Below are 14369 nucleotides of genomic sequence, written 5' to 3' on the forward strand. Positions count from 1 at the left end.
CTCCCTCATATTTACTTGTCTTATATTTTCACGTCAGTGTATTTAAACACTTAGGCTTAGATCATAATGGAATTATAGTTATTCTAAAAGGATTTAAGTTAGTTATTCTTAAGATTATAGCAAGATTATACAGGAAATTATTAGAGTTTTTTTTAAGAGTTTGAGCGAGACGAGTTTGAGGTTTCTAGTAGGAAACCTAATGAGAAATTAGTTCTCACCCCCAAATTGTTTATTTATATTTCTCAGAAAAGAAAACACAAGATTGACAAGAATGAACAATTGATCGCTAAAGATCATAGATAGATAGATAAATCCTATGTTCCATAAAAGAATAAAACATATATAGATTGATTGCCATGTTGTTAGGGATAGTTCAGGGAGAAATTTTGCATTTGCTTCCAATCTCATCCCAGAACCAAGTGGCAAATATTCTGATATTTTTTTTTTCATTCAGGACCTTTCAACAATCTACAAAACAAGCTTGAAATGGTTGACCTCTATTCCATTCCAAATTGAGAAGAGATGTTATGCATGAAGATGAGAGGAAGTTACTTGTGTACTAAGCTAACTCATTTCATTGTAACAAGAGTTGGTTAGTAGTAGTAACTAACTCATCACACCATATATATATATATATATATATATATATATATATATATATATATATATATATATATATATATATATATATATATATATATATATATATATATATATATATAAAATTCCTTTTTCATTGAATTCTTTCTTTCTTCTTCTATAATGGTGTTTACGTTTTGAGCTTTCACATTTATTTAAAACGCTTTGTGGCACCATATAAAATTAACCCAAAGTTTTAATTCTCTTAACAAATAATTAAATATGAAAAAGTAAGGTGATATCAAATGATTAAATGTTGGTAATTTACCCAATAAAACTCCAAGTTAATGGAGTTGTCACATTTTTCATTCTATTAATGTTATTAGCTAGTAGGGCAATTTCTGACCATTATGCTTGTTTTCTTGTAGTGCAAGTAGTTGGTCGGTTACATTATTGTCCTATGCAAATTTGGCTACGATAGGGCTCGTGACAGTGTGTTTAGCAGAGACCCATTTCAGAGATCCTTGAGCAAATTCTCCTGTCTTATTACCATTTTCTAAACGGTTGAATGTCACTGAATATGTTTCTTTCTGATTGGCTTCTGAAAAGTAAAGCTTTTCTGGCTGGACTTTTACATCAACCCCTTTTGGCGCCGTTACTACGGCTACATACGATGAGTAGGCTTCACCGACATTTGTCACTGTCCTTGTGAATGTCTGTGAGGAGCCAAGCACAACAGAAAATGAGGGGTAGTTAAGCTCTCCTTCAGGAATGTTTGATGTTGCAGTGCAGTTAACTGTTCTGTGTGCAATGATTCCGACTTCCTTATCACTGTATCCTAAACCACACAGATAAGGTATATAATCATCAGGTTGGATATCATATACTAATCCGGGATCATCTGCTCTCGACGGATTCACGTGCCCCGAACCTGTGGCAAAGAAATTTTCTGGCTGAAGTGTTTCGTCAACAATAGGTTTGTTTTCTAAGTTCAACGTGTCTGCAGAAGTCATTATGGCAGATTTTATGGCAGCTGGTGACCAATCAGGATGAGAGCTTTTGAGCAAAGCAGCAATGCCACTAAGATGTGGACATGACATTGATGTTCCGGACATAATGTTGAAATTGACATTTGAATCGGTGCTGTTATTCAAGGGAAAGGGCCAAGCAGCTAGGATGCTCACGCCAGGTCCGATAATATCTGGTTTCAATATAGCAGGACTCGGCAAGTTGGGACCTCTTGAGGAGAAGGATGCAACTGCTGGCGATAAGGGGTTTCCGATAACCGTTCCCTTAAACGAAATGGTTGCTGTAGGTGTTGAAGTTGAATTTATATATGCTTTGATCTTAAGTCCAGCAGCATAGCTGACATGTGTTGCTGGTAGGATATGTGAATCAGCTGAGAGACTAAAACCATTGATTTCATCATTCATGAGAATCATGGCGGCACCTCCTACTCTTTTTACTTCCTGTCCTTTGGCAATTCTTCCTATTCCCCCTCCCCTTTCACACAAAACAACCTTTCCTCTGAAATCAATGTCGTTCAAGGATCCATTACCACAAAGTGCATTCGTTCCTGCAAATGCTAAGGGCAACAATGTTGGAGAGAAATAGGAGGGCTGGAAAACAGATTCGCCTTCGAATTCTTCTCCATTTCCAAGCACTGTTGTTGCTACAATGCTTCTGTCAATAGTGCTTGCTCCAACTGTGAGGATCCATGGAGCTCCATTAACCAAGGAGCCATCAGAAGGCCCAAAGTTTCCTGCTGAACAACTTACAAAGATTCCCTTCTGAATTGCTGCAAAAGAGCCTATGGCAATTGTATCATTGAAAAATGGAGGAGGTTCATCTAGAACAAGCGATATGGATATTACATCGACACCATCCTCCACAGCTGCGTCTAATGCCGCTAGTATATCACTCTCGGGGCAGTCTTCTCCAAAGCACACTTTGTAAATGGCTAGGTGAGCATGAGGAGCCATCCCTGCTGCTGTGCCTTTGGCATTTCCTAGTACTTCTGCATCGTCCACAAAAGCACCTGCCGCTGTACTTGCCGTATGAGTACCATGTCCATCCTCATCAATTGGTGCTTCAGCTTTCTCTACTTTCATTGCCGTACCTGCATTATTGAAGGATCTTGCTCCAATTAGCTTATTGTTACAAGCTGTGCCATTAAGTTCGCATCTCCCTTTCCATTTCGACGGTGGTGGTGATATTCCTGCATCACTAAATGAAGGATGACCAGGTGTGATTCCTGAATCCAGAACACCAATAATAACTCCCTTTCCAAAATTTGAATCTTTCCATAATCCGATATTTTGCTGCAACCCCAAGAAATCTGTAGTATGCGTGGTTTGACGACGTAGTGTCCTTTCGGGATGAGCTGAAATAAAGCCGTTTTTCTGTTCCACAGCTCTCAACTCTTCTTGAGTGAGCCTTGCAGCAAAGCCACTCAACACATTTCGGTATGAATATATCATTCGCGGTTGTTCATTAGAGCTCATAACAGTTGGTGGCATGAACGAATGGTGCCAACTTTCTAAATCTTGTCCTGATTGAGTAAATATCTTGCCTTCTGGTTGATTCACATGAACAATGTATATATTTGAACTGCTTTTCTCTGTGCTCCCAGTGGTAAGGAGAAGTTCACTTCCTTGAGTAAAATGAACATGGAAACTCAACACCAAAGTGAGAGTAATGAAAAGGATATAATTCATGTTCAAGAGGAACTTTACTTTCCGCTTGATGAAAGAATGAAAGAGTTGTGGTCATAATATATTCACAATGATTAATCCTTGGCCGGCATGGTTATATTAGTATATGTTATTCTTAAGTCGACATGGTTATATTATTTGTTACGTTAGTATTTGTTTTTAGAAGGTTTTTGCTGTCTTGCGGTACCTACCATTTTCTGTTTAGCTTAATTAGTTAGAAGATTGCTTTATGGAATCATGCATACGGATATGTCTTTTGAGCTCCATATGTCCTTTGAGCTTTATTTCCTTTAGACTGTATCTTCGGCTAAGTTGTCCTAATTGAAATTTTTCTAGTAGCTCAGACACCTTTCACAAAGACATAAAAGATAGAGCCGGCACAATCAATCCATCCTTCTAATTAAAAAATGGGTCCAAATTTTAAAAAAAAAATTGTAATAATTAAAAATGACATATTAAAAATATAATTGTATATTAATAAAAAATAAATTTAATTATAGTTATTTTAATTTTTGGTCAATTAGTGAATTTTTATCATAGTATTTTTTTAATTTATTGAACTATATTTATAATGAAAAAAAATTATGTTTATTAATATTGATAAATAAAAAATTGAACTTTTCAAATTTTGGAGTCTGTGTTGTAGAACTTGTTGCTCTTCACTGTCTAAACCTGGAAACTTATTTAAATCTAAAAATGAGTTGAATTGAGTCATACTTAATTTGGCTGAATACAAATTATATTGTGTTCTGCATGAGAACAAGATGAAATGTCATTGAGCTCAATTGAGTGTTGAGTTGTGGCAGAGATTTGATTTTGATGATGTGGATGGAGCTAACCTAGAAGGTTATCATGACAACGTTCAAGTTAGTGTATGAAGTGAATAGTGAAATTTCAAATGGGAAAGTGCGTACTTGTAAGTGGTGCGACAATCCTGCTTTTATAGAGGAGTTTGTTAATAACTTAAATTCAAAAAAAGGGTGTGGAATATGGATGACCGTAAGATGAATCTAACGGTATGTGTTGGAGTATGCAGAGTCATATGTAATGAACTAGGATGCTTTCTTTGTGTGTGTTTGGTATGCTCTATCCTTCTTTGATATTAGGCTTTGAGTTCTATTAGGCCCTGACGGTCGATGCAAAATATTTACTCTCGAGTCCTTGTCTTTTTGTTGTAAAATGTAAGGGGTTTAAAATATCTATCTTGCATGTTGGTGAGAGGATAAGGACTGGCATGTATCTCCTACTCTCATTGGTCGCCCCATGATTTCCCTAGGGCGTTATAGTGTCAATTCAATAGTCATAAAGAAATCTCAACCGTTGATAATAGGGAATGATTATGTGTTCTCAAACTATTCGAGGAAGTTTTGTTGGGTCTCTGAAAGGACTTTGTTTCCCTTATGGACTTATCTATTGATGCTTATGATAAGTTCTTCTCTCTTTCTCTTATGAACTCTAGGTATTCTATGGGTGTGTAGTTTGGTCGGATAACTAGGAAAGTTCTAGATGTATATTCGGTCCTTTGCATGCTAAATTCCATACTCATACTTTCGAGTATTGGCATTTGAGTTTGTTCTTCTTTCATCTTTGTTCCTTTTTAGGGTTTCCTGACATTTCCAATTCACATGTCCAGTTTTTTTATTCTTGCACCACGGTTGCGTCTTCTGTGTCAACTAGGAGAGTTGGTAAGGACATATCGCGAGTTTGAGTAAGTTCAGACATATCATATGTTGCATCTTTCTTTCCCGCGACAACGTTTTCACCCAAACAATGCCTAACACAGGTTCGTCTAAAAACTGTGGTATCCTCCCTTCGAATGAGGATTAGGGCTTGTGGCCAATTTAATAGGTGTGTTATCTCATTCAATGAGTGTCTATTCTCCTTGGTTTGTTATCGTCTTCTTTTTTAATGAGTTTGAAATCAGTGTCTTAAACAATTTATTGATTTCTCTTTCACAACCACATCTTGTGAGTTTAGCCTTTGTCAAGGTGTTTCAACACTAGTGTGAATACAAATGAAGCAAATTGACTTTGACATTGTTATTTCACTTTTTCGGGGTGCAAAATGGCTCTAAGTCCGCCGACGGCTCCGACATAATTTCTCTATGACAATATGTTAAATACTTTCATACTTATTCTAATAGTGTAAAAAACTTCAAGGACTTATTTTTATTTGTGCCCCCCCTCACCCAAGAAGCTCATTCAAAAATTTGTAACTTGAATCTGGATGGTCCTTCTTATTTCACAAATATTTTTCTTAAGTATTGAACTCAGAGTCATTTCATTACTAGAGTCGGGATGTATCGTTAAAAGGACAAAGATTTGTCATAGAAAGATTGATACCTAAAAAGCCAATTAGTAACCTTTTACCAGGAGCTTGGTGTTCGCACGTGGTTTTCGCGCGAACAATTTATACCCTCCTATTAAAGGTTTACTTGCAGGATCAGATACAAACTCCTAGACTAAGTGTTAAGTTTATGAGATATTTTGTTTAAATGTTTGGATTAAGAAAACGGTAGACATGAAATGCTTGTAAAATGTGAAATTAAAATAGATGAACGAAAGACAAGGTAAACCGTAAATGGAAAATCAGATAAAAGGACTTGGTAATTTAAATTGCTTAAAGGTAAATGTGGACGCAAACATACATTTTTATAGGAACTCTTTTCTCTAAACGCTTGATACTTTGAGTGTTTTCCCTCTACAATGTTACAAATGCGACCTCTAAAACTAGAAATCAAATCTACTTAAATAGTAATGAGAAATAACTGCTACATTATCGTTGGCCATCTACAATGTGCCACGCGTCTAAACCTGCAGCCCCGCGTCTTTTGCAACTTCCCCCATGTTATGCTCAACTGATTATTTTTGCTTGTTTGGGATCGACTTCGACTGCCTCATCCCTCATCGACCTCCTTTCGACATGGCATATGTCCTTCTTGTATGCCGAACCCCTTTGACCATGTTCACTCTTATCGAAGATTCATTTTATGATTCCATACTTCTTGTTTCGATTTTCCTCTTTTGCATAGTCGAAATTTGCTAGCCAACAAATTCCCCCCTAAAAGGTTAGTTTCGACTGAGAAACTTGGCGTTTTGTCCTAGGTCATGGATTTTCAACCACCTTTACTAACTGTCCCTCTACCGGTGAATCGAAACAGTTGTCATCAATATCGATTGACTCTTGGTTATCATTGTATTTGCTTATAAATACCACTCTTCCATATTTTTGGTGTCTTCCTTCTTCTCTATTTGCGCATATTTTTCTACAACTTTTAGAACATATATACTTTCCTCATTTCCCTTATTTCTTTCGTTGCAATGGCCTCTTCTGCTAACGTTATGGATGCAGTCACCTACAACACTGGTAACAACCCCATCGCTTTCAAACTTACTGAAGAAAAAAGTTTAAAACCCTTCCCTCAACCAGCATCTATTGACGAAGCTGTAGTAGAGATTTGGCAACGTCAAATGCTCATTCCCTTTATTGTTGCTGATAAACTCCTCATTTTCCACGGGCCATATCCGGATACAAAAAATCACCCAAAAACGTTCAATCATACTTTCCTTGCTTTACTCCAGCTGTCCCATCGACCTTTAAGAAGAATGGTTCTATCGACCTGAAGTTCATGGACCCAAAGGCCATGGTTTTTAGGTCGATTCCTACTCCTAGTAACAAAAAGTATGTGGCTTGGCTCAACAAAGTCCAAAACAAACGCCAGGAACAATGGAAAATGGCTGGCATCTTCGACGTCATCCAAATTTCGAGGAACGCCCATCGAATCAAACCTTGTATGCTATTTGCTTCGATGTACTTCTGGGAAGGTTCAACTAACACCTTCCAACTCCCTTGTGGCATGTTTATGCCTACCCTTTTCGATATGGCAGCCATCACTGGTCTCTCACCTCTAGGTGAAGCCTTCGACCCAACTCTTCCTGCGGAAAACACTTTTGCTTTCAATCTTGTAAGTTTTCAGAATTACATTGAAGGTCACTATGATCAGGACTCCACTGAAGTGTCCAACGAGGAACACATTGTTTTCCTAACTCTCTGGATCTCATATTATTTGTTTTGTCCTGGCTCTCTGCAGATAACTAAGAGCTACATAAGCCCGGCAATCCAAATTCATGAAGGTCGCCAGGTTTCTTTGGGCAAGCTTCTGCTAGCATCTCTCTAAGGCTCGCGACACTGAAGCTAAAGCTTCCCCACTCTACTTCTAAGGCCTTAAATTTGTCTGGCCCCATTTGGTTGCTACAACACTGGCTAAATGCCACTTTCGAGTATCAATTGGGTTATCTTGTGTCGGAGCGTATGATGCGTTTCACCCAAGATCGACCTATAGAAGGCGTAAGACTTACCTTGATGACCTGTCAGGAGACCCCTAACAAACATCTTTTCATGAAGTACATTAATATGTTCATTGAGGACACCTCTTTAATTCTAGGCATGACCCCTTTTTTTGGAACGAAACTTTGGTCCGACATGGTTCAAAAACCCTTTTCCTGGTGACTCTCCACAATCTGCAGCGCCGTCGAACGCTGTGTGAAGGGCATTTTTGACTCCCACGATGTTGTTCTTTAGGATAGAGACTAGGTCAAAGGGGTATGGATTTATGAACTATCAACCCAACTTGGTGGCTCGACAATTTGGCCTGAGATAGATGTTGCCAAAATCTTTGGTGTGTCATTCAACTGATATTGTGTGGGTTGGTCGACAACTGAAATTTGAAGGTCACAAAGCTTGCCTCAAATTTCACAAATCGACTTAGCACCTTAAGATACCCGTTTTCAAATTTCAACAATCCTTCATAACCACCAAGGACATCGGCAAGTGGTGGTATGAATACCAAAGAAAGTATTTCCCCAATGCACTCTTCCTCCAAAATTTGATCGACACTTTTTCTGCCCTTGCTGGCAAAACACCGGCTTCACAGTCGAATCCTGACGCTCCCATCAAGAACATCCAAATTATTGATGTCAATAAGGCCCAACCAAAGAAGGTAACTACTTCTCCCTTGCATTTCCTTTCTTTAAGAAGAAAAGCCCATTAACCTTCTCTGTATTTATTTTCTAGGGTCGAAAATGGGCTCTAGTTGTTGTGCCAGCCCCAAACAAACCCCCCTAAAAAACAAAAAGCATATGCAACTCTGAAGCACTCTATTCTAGGCACATGTGTGATGCTGACAACCTCGAAGCACTCTAATAGGCATTTCGCCATTGCAAAATACATCAGCAGATTTTCTTTATTGCACTTATATTCTCGTGTGATATGTTTGATCACTAGCTCAAAATAACCCTTTATCTCTACCTTCTTGACTCCTAAATCCCTCAAGATTTTGAGGCCAGTGATTAGGGCTTCGTATTCTGCTTCATTATTGGAATATTTTCCGTCGACTTTACATTTGAACTTCGTCGGAATGCCTTGTGGGGGATAATATTAAGATCCTAACACCTGTTCCATTTTTGTGACTTGACCCGTCGAAGTATAACCTCCATGGGTTTGTGTCGACCATGTTTAGTGATGGTTCAACTATTGTGTGGTCTACAATAAAGTCTGCCACTATTTGGCCTTTCATAGCCCTCAAAAGCATGTATGTTAAAGAAAATTCAGTTAATGCTAGTGCTCATTTCCCAATTTGACTATGTAGAACGAGTTTAGACAACATATGTTTAATAACATCAAAATGAGATGAAACATAAACATAAATTGGTTTTATATATTTCTTTAATTTCATACATGAGAATTACAAGCATAGGCACAGTTTTTCAATCATATTATACCTAGTTTCAACATCTATTAAAATCCGACTGAGGTAATAGATGGGTCTTTCGACACCACTGTCATCCTCTTGTGCTAACATACTTCCTATGGTCGCATCCGATGCATTAATATATAACCTCATATTCTTATTCATACTAGATGCCAATAAAATGAGAGGCTTTGTGAGGCACTCTTTGATAGCGTTGAAAGCCTCATGTTGCTCTCGTTCCTAGTGAAAATCAATTTCCTTCTTGATCTTGAGCAATGGCGAGAAAACCTTTGTCTTTCCACTTAGATTTGATATAAATATTCTCAAGAAGTTTATCTTCCCTAACAAAGACTGGAGCTGCTTCTTTGTCAAAGGAGGCTTGAGATCCAAAATTGATTTTGTTTTGTTTTGGTTGATCTCGATGCCTTTTTTGTACACCACGAAACCCAAGAAGTCTTCTGCATGTACACCAAAAGCACATTTTAATGGATTCATTTTTAATCCATATTTTCCTATCCTCTCAAATGGGCGTCGAGGATGGTCCAAATGACCATTTTTAGATGAAGACTTTATCACAGTATCATCAATGTATACCTGCATAATTTTTTCAATAAAATCATAGAATATGGCATTCATGGCTCTTTTATAGGTTGCTCCGACGTTTCTTAAACCAAACGGCATTACAACCATTCGTATGTTCCCAAAGCTCATGGGCATCCAAATGCAGTCTCGGGAACATCATCTTCTGCTATGAGAATCTGATTATACCCGGAATAATCATTGAGTATACTCAAGTATTCGAAACCTGCGACTGAATCGACTAGCATTTCAGCCACTGGCATCGAATACTCATCTTTTGGAGTTGCATTGTTTAAGTCTCTAAAATCTATACAGACTCCAAGTGTTCCCTTTTTCTTAATAACAAGTACTATGTTGGCTAACCATTCGACGTACCTTGCAGTTCTTATGAACCCACTTTTGATCAGTCTCTCGATCTCCTACTTAATCTTCCATGTGATTTCTGGAGCAAACTGTTGAGAATGCTGATTAAATGTCCGCTTTCATGGCTAAATAGGCAATCGATATTCTACTACGCTTCGATTTAGTCCAGACATTTCACCATAGTCCCAGGCAAAAGAACTTAATTGAATTCAGGGGTTACAAACAACACCTTCATTTGTTTGCACCATTTTTCGTAATTCTTCGCATAAAAAATGGACATGTTTGAAGAGATTCTTTCATTCGAAACATAATTCATGTTGCACACCAGGTGTTCGGTGGATCGAATCATACTCTTGATAACAAATGTTAGAATTTGGAACTACAAAGTTAATAAAAATGGAGTAATTGAGTGTGGAGAGGGAGAGAGGGAGCGAGAGAGAATTAGAGAGATTAATTGAGGGTGAAAATATGCTCATACAACATTCGCATTTTCTATAGAATGATACCTCAAAGGTTGGTTGATTGGGACAAAAACTATTCAAAAATAACAGATAATTGAAATTTCTCTGCCCGTAACTGGTTACTAAAATGCATTAATCGATTACAGCTATTTCAACGATTAATTTCCACCAAAGTAGTAACCGATTACCAAAATGTAATAACCATTTACACATGTTTCAAATCTCAAAAATACTGCATCCTATAATCAGTTACCAAAACGCAGTAACCAATTACAGCACTTGAATTATTAATTTTTTATATTAGATTCTACATAACAAACTCATAACAGAAATCTAATATAGGAAAGGAAAAGGCAATTTGGCACAAAGTGACCCAAGCCTTATTCCTGATAAGTTGTCACATTTTTTCTTTCTATTGATGTATATTAGCTAGTAGGGCAACTTTGTGACCATTATACTTTGTTTTCTTGTGGTGCAAGTTGTTGTTGGTTGGTTACATTACTCTTCTATGCAAATTTGGCCAAGATAGGGCTCGTGACAGTGTATTTAGCAGAGACCCATTTCAGAGATCCTTGAGCAAATTCTCCTGTCTTATTACCATTTTCCAAACGGTTGAATGTCACTGAATATGTTTCCTTCTGGTTCGCTTTTGAAAAGTAAAGCTTTTCTGGCTGGACTTTTACATCAACCCCTTTTGGCGCTGTTACTACAGCTACATAAGATGAGTCGGCCTCGCCAACATTTGTCACTGTCCTTGTCAGTGTCTCTGAGGAGCCAAGCACAACAGAAAATGAGGGGTAGTTAAGATCTCCTTCAGTAATGCTTGATCTTTCAGCGCAGTTAATTGTTCTGTGTGCAATGATTCCGACTTCCCTATCACTGTATCCTAAACCACACAAATAAGGTATATAATCATCAGGTTGGATATCATATACTAAACCGGGATCATCTGCTCTCGACGGATTCACGTGCCCCGAGCCTGTGGCAAAGATATTTGCTGGCTGAAGTGTTTCGTCAACAATAGGTTTGTTCTCTAAGTTCAATGTGTCTGCAGAAGTCATTATGGCAGATTTTATGGCAGCTGGTGACCAATCAGGATGAGAGCTTTTGAGCAACGCAGCAATGCCACTAAGATGTGGACATGACATTGATGTTCCGGACATAATGTTGAAGTTGAGGTTTGAAATGGTGCTGTTATCCAAGGGAAACGGCCAGGCGGCTAGGATGTTCACGCCTGGTCCGATAATATCTGGTTTCAATATACCAGGACTCGGCAAGTTGGGGCCTCTTGAAGAAAATGATGCAACGGCTGGTGATAAAGAGTTTCCGATAATCGTTCCCTTAAACGAAATGGTTGCTGTAGGTGCTAAAGTTGAATTTATATATGCTTTGATCTTAAGTCCAGCAGCATAGCTGACATGTGTTGCTGGTAGGGTATGTACATCAGCTGAGAGACTAAAACCATTGATTTCATCATTCATGAGAATCATGGCGGCGCCTCCTACTCTTTTTACTTCCTGTCCTTTGGCAATTCTTCCTATTCCCCCTCCCCTCTCACACAAAACAACCTTTCCTTTGAAATCAATGTCATTCAAGGATCCATTACCACAAAGTGCATTCGTTCCTGCAAATGCTAAGAGCAACAATGTTCGAGAGAAATCAGAAGGCTGGAAAACAGATTCACCCTCGAATTCTTCTCCATTTCCAAGCACTGTTGTTGCTACAATGCTTCTGTCGATAGTGCTTGCTCCAACTGTGAGGATCCATGGAGCTCCATTAACCAAGGAGCCATCTGAAGGGCCAAAGTTTCCTGCTGAACAACTTACAAAGATTCCCTTCTGAATTGCTGCAAAAGCGCCTATGGCGGTGCTATCGTTGAAAAATGGAGGAGGTTCGTTAAGACCAAGCGATATGGATATTACATCCACACCATCCTCCACAGCTGCGTCTAATGCCGCTAGTATATCACTCTCGGGACAGTCTTCTCCAAAGCACACTTTGTAAATTGCTAGGTGAGCATGAGGAGCCATCCCTGCTGCTGTGCCTTTGGCATTTCCTAGTACTTCTGCATCATCCACAAAAGCACCTGCCGCTGTACTTGCCGTGTGAGTACCATGTCCATCCTCATCAATTGGTGCTTCACCTTTCTGTCCTTTCCTTGACATAGCTGCATTGTTGAAGGACCTTGCTCCAATTAGCTTGTTGTTGCAAGCTGTGCCATTAAGTTCGCATCTCCCTTTCCATTTCGCTGGTGGCGGTGATATTCCTGCATCACTAAATGAAGGATGATCAGGGGTGATTCCTGAATCCAGAACACCAATAATAACTCCCTTTCCAAAATTTGAATCTTTCCATAATCCGATATTTTGCTGCAACCCCAAGAAATGTGAAGTATGCGTGGTTTGACGACGAAGTGTCCTTTCGGGATGAGCTGAAATAAAGCCGTTTTTCTGTTCCACAGCTCTCAACTCTTCTTGGGTGAGTCTTGCAGCAAAGCCACTCAGCACATTTCGGTATGAATATATCATTCGCGGTTGTTTCTCGGAGCTCATAACCGTAGGTGGCATGAATGAATGGTGCCAACTTTCTAAATCTTGTTCTGATTGAGTAAATATCTTACCCTCTGGTTCATTCACATGGACAATGTATATTTTTGAACTGCTTTTCTCTGTGCTCCCAGTGGTAAGGGACAGTTCACTTCCTTGAGTAAAATGAATATGAAAACATAACACAAAAGTGAGAGCAACGAAAAGGATATAATCCATGTTCAAGAGGAATTTTACTTTCTGCTTGATGGAAGAATGAAAGAGGTGTGCTCTAAATACATTCACAATGATGACATATACTTGGCCGGCATGGTGATATTATATGTTATATTGTGTAAGTTGTGATTATGATTATATTATCCTTAAGTCGGCAACAATGATTAGTATTTGTTTTTAGAAAGCTTTTTCTGTCTTGCGGTACTTACCATTTTCTGTTTAGCATAATTAGTTGGAAGATTGTTTTATGGAGTCATGCATGGATATGTCCTTGAGCTTTATTCTGAATTTTTTTACCATTATGCCATCTTGCAAAACAAATTTCCAATATAGACTACATTTCATCACTATATACCAAACTGTCATATTTCTAAATAAATATATAACAACACGAAGAACCTCCCCCCATTCAATGGACGGACCCTCTTATTTTTCCAAAGCTTCTAGTCATTAGAAGTTTTGTGAGACACAATGTTCATCGTGGATGGGTGCGAGTTAAAAATTATAAGAATGTTAGGAAAATAATGTTTGGATCAAATGATATCAGTTTGATTGTTGTAATTGATTATAAATGTTGTGGTTAACTATTTTTATTTGTTTTGATATTTGTTGTATGTGTTGTTTTTTAAGACTTGTCGTTCGTTTTGTGTTATCTGAATTATTGTTATTTATATTTGTTACTTAATTAGTAATGGTTCAAATAATTGAGAAGCTTGATGGCAATCTGAAAATGATATTAGATAACAAACTAAAAAATTAATTATTACTAGTTCCAACATTAGGACACTGAGTTCAGTTGTGACCAGGAAGACGACATGTGAAACGTTTTCTCTCTAACTTATCAACTGTGTCCATTTCTGCTCTAATACGTGTGTTCACTTGGCGGCCTTTCTTGTTCCTCCGTATTTTTGGATTATGACAAATTTGATCTCTTTCATAAATGGGCCAATATTCATCGTATAGTAGCACTGGAAAGCTTATGATGTAAATCCCAAATAGGTTTGCGACCTTGTAAACGTTGGATAAAAGAGCATAGGCGTCTTGGCGCATCATAGAACATGCAGCGATAACATGTGAACAAGGAACATGATATACCTTAAATTTTCCGCAATCACACCAACCATTTATTAGATTGATCTTGTAATGTCCCATAGGCTTCCCC

At 38.1% G+C, this 14369-nt stretch overlaps 1 protein-coding gene across 1 annotated transcript; it reads right to left on the bottom strand.

Annotated features, from left to right (window-relative positions):
• Positions 1–860: 860 nt before the first annotated feature.
• LOC127074098 (subtilisin-like protease 4) lies at positions 861–13262 on the bottom strand. The gene is made up of 2 exons (XM_051015381.1): positions 12532–13262; positions 861–2617 (listed from the first exon to the last, which is right to left on the bottom strand). The coding sequence occupies exons 1-2, from the start codon at positions 13208–13210 to the stop codon at positions 1038–1040; spliced, it is 2259 nt and encodes a 752-aa protein (XP_050871338.1). The 5' UTR covers positions 13211–13262; the 3' UTR covers positions 861–1037.
• Positions 13263–14369: the final 1107 nt, after the last annotated feature.

The sequence above is a fragment of the Lathyrus oleraceus genome, chromosome 4, assembly GCF_024323335.1.
Source record: "Lathyrus oleraceus cultivar Zhongwan6 chromosome 4, CAAS_Psat_ZW6_1.0, whole genome shotgun sequence".
In the NCBI taxonomy this organism is placed as follows: domain Eukaryota; kingdom Viridiplantae; phylum Streptophyta; class Magnoliopsida; order Fabales; family Fabaceae; genus Lathyrus; species Lathyrus oleraceus.

Bases quoted from the DNA above. Each gene is read 5' to 3' on its own strand.
- LOC127074098 (XM_051015381.1), bottom strand. From the start codon at position 13,210: ATGGATTATATCCTTTTCGTTGCTCTCACTTTTGTGTTATGTTTTCAT. The intron at 2,618-12,531 runs GTGCTTTTGTGG...GTACAGCGGCAG, and splicing joins CACGGCAAGTACAGCGGCAG to GTGCTTTTGTGGACGATGCA.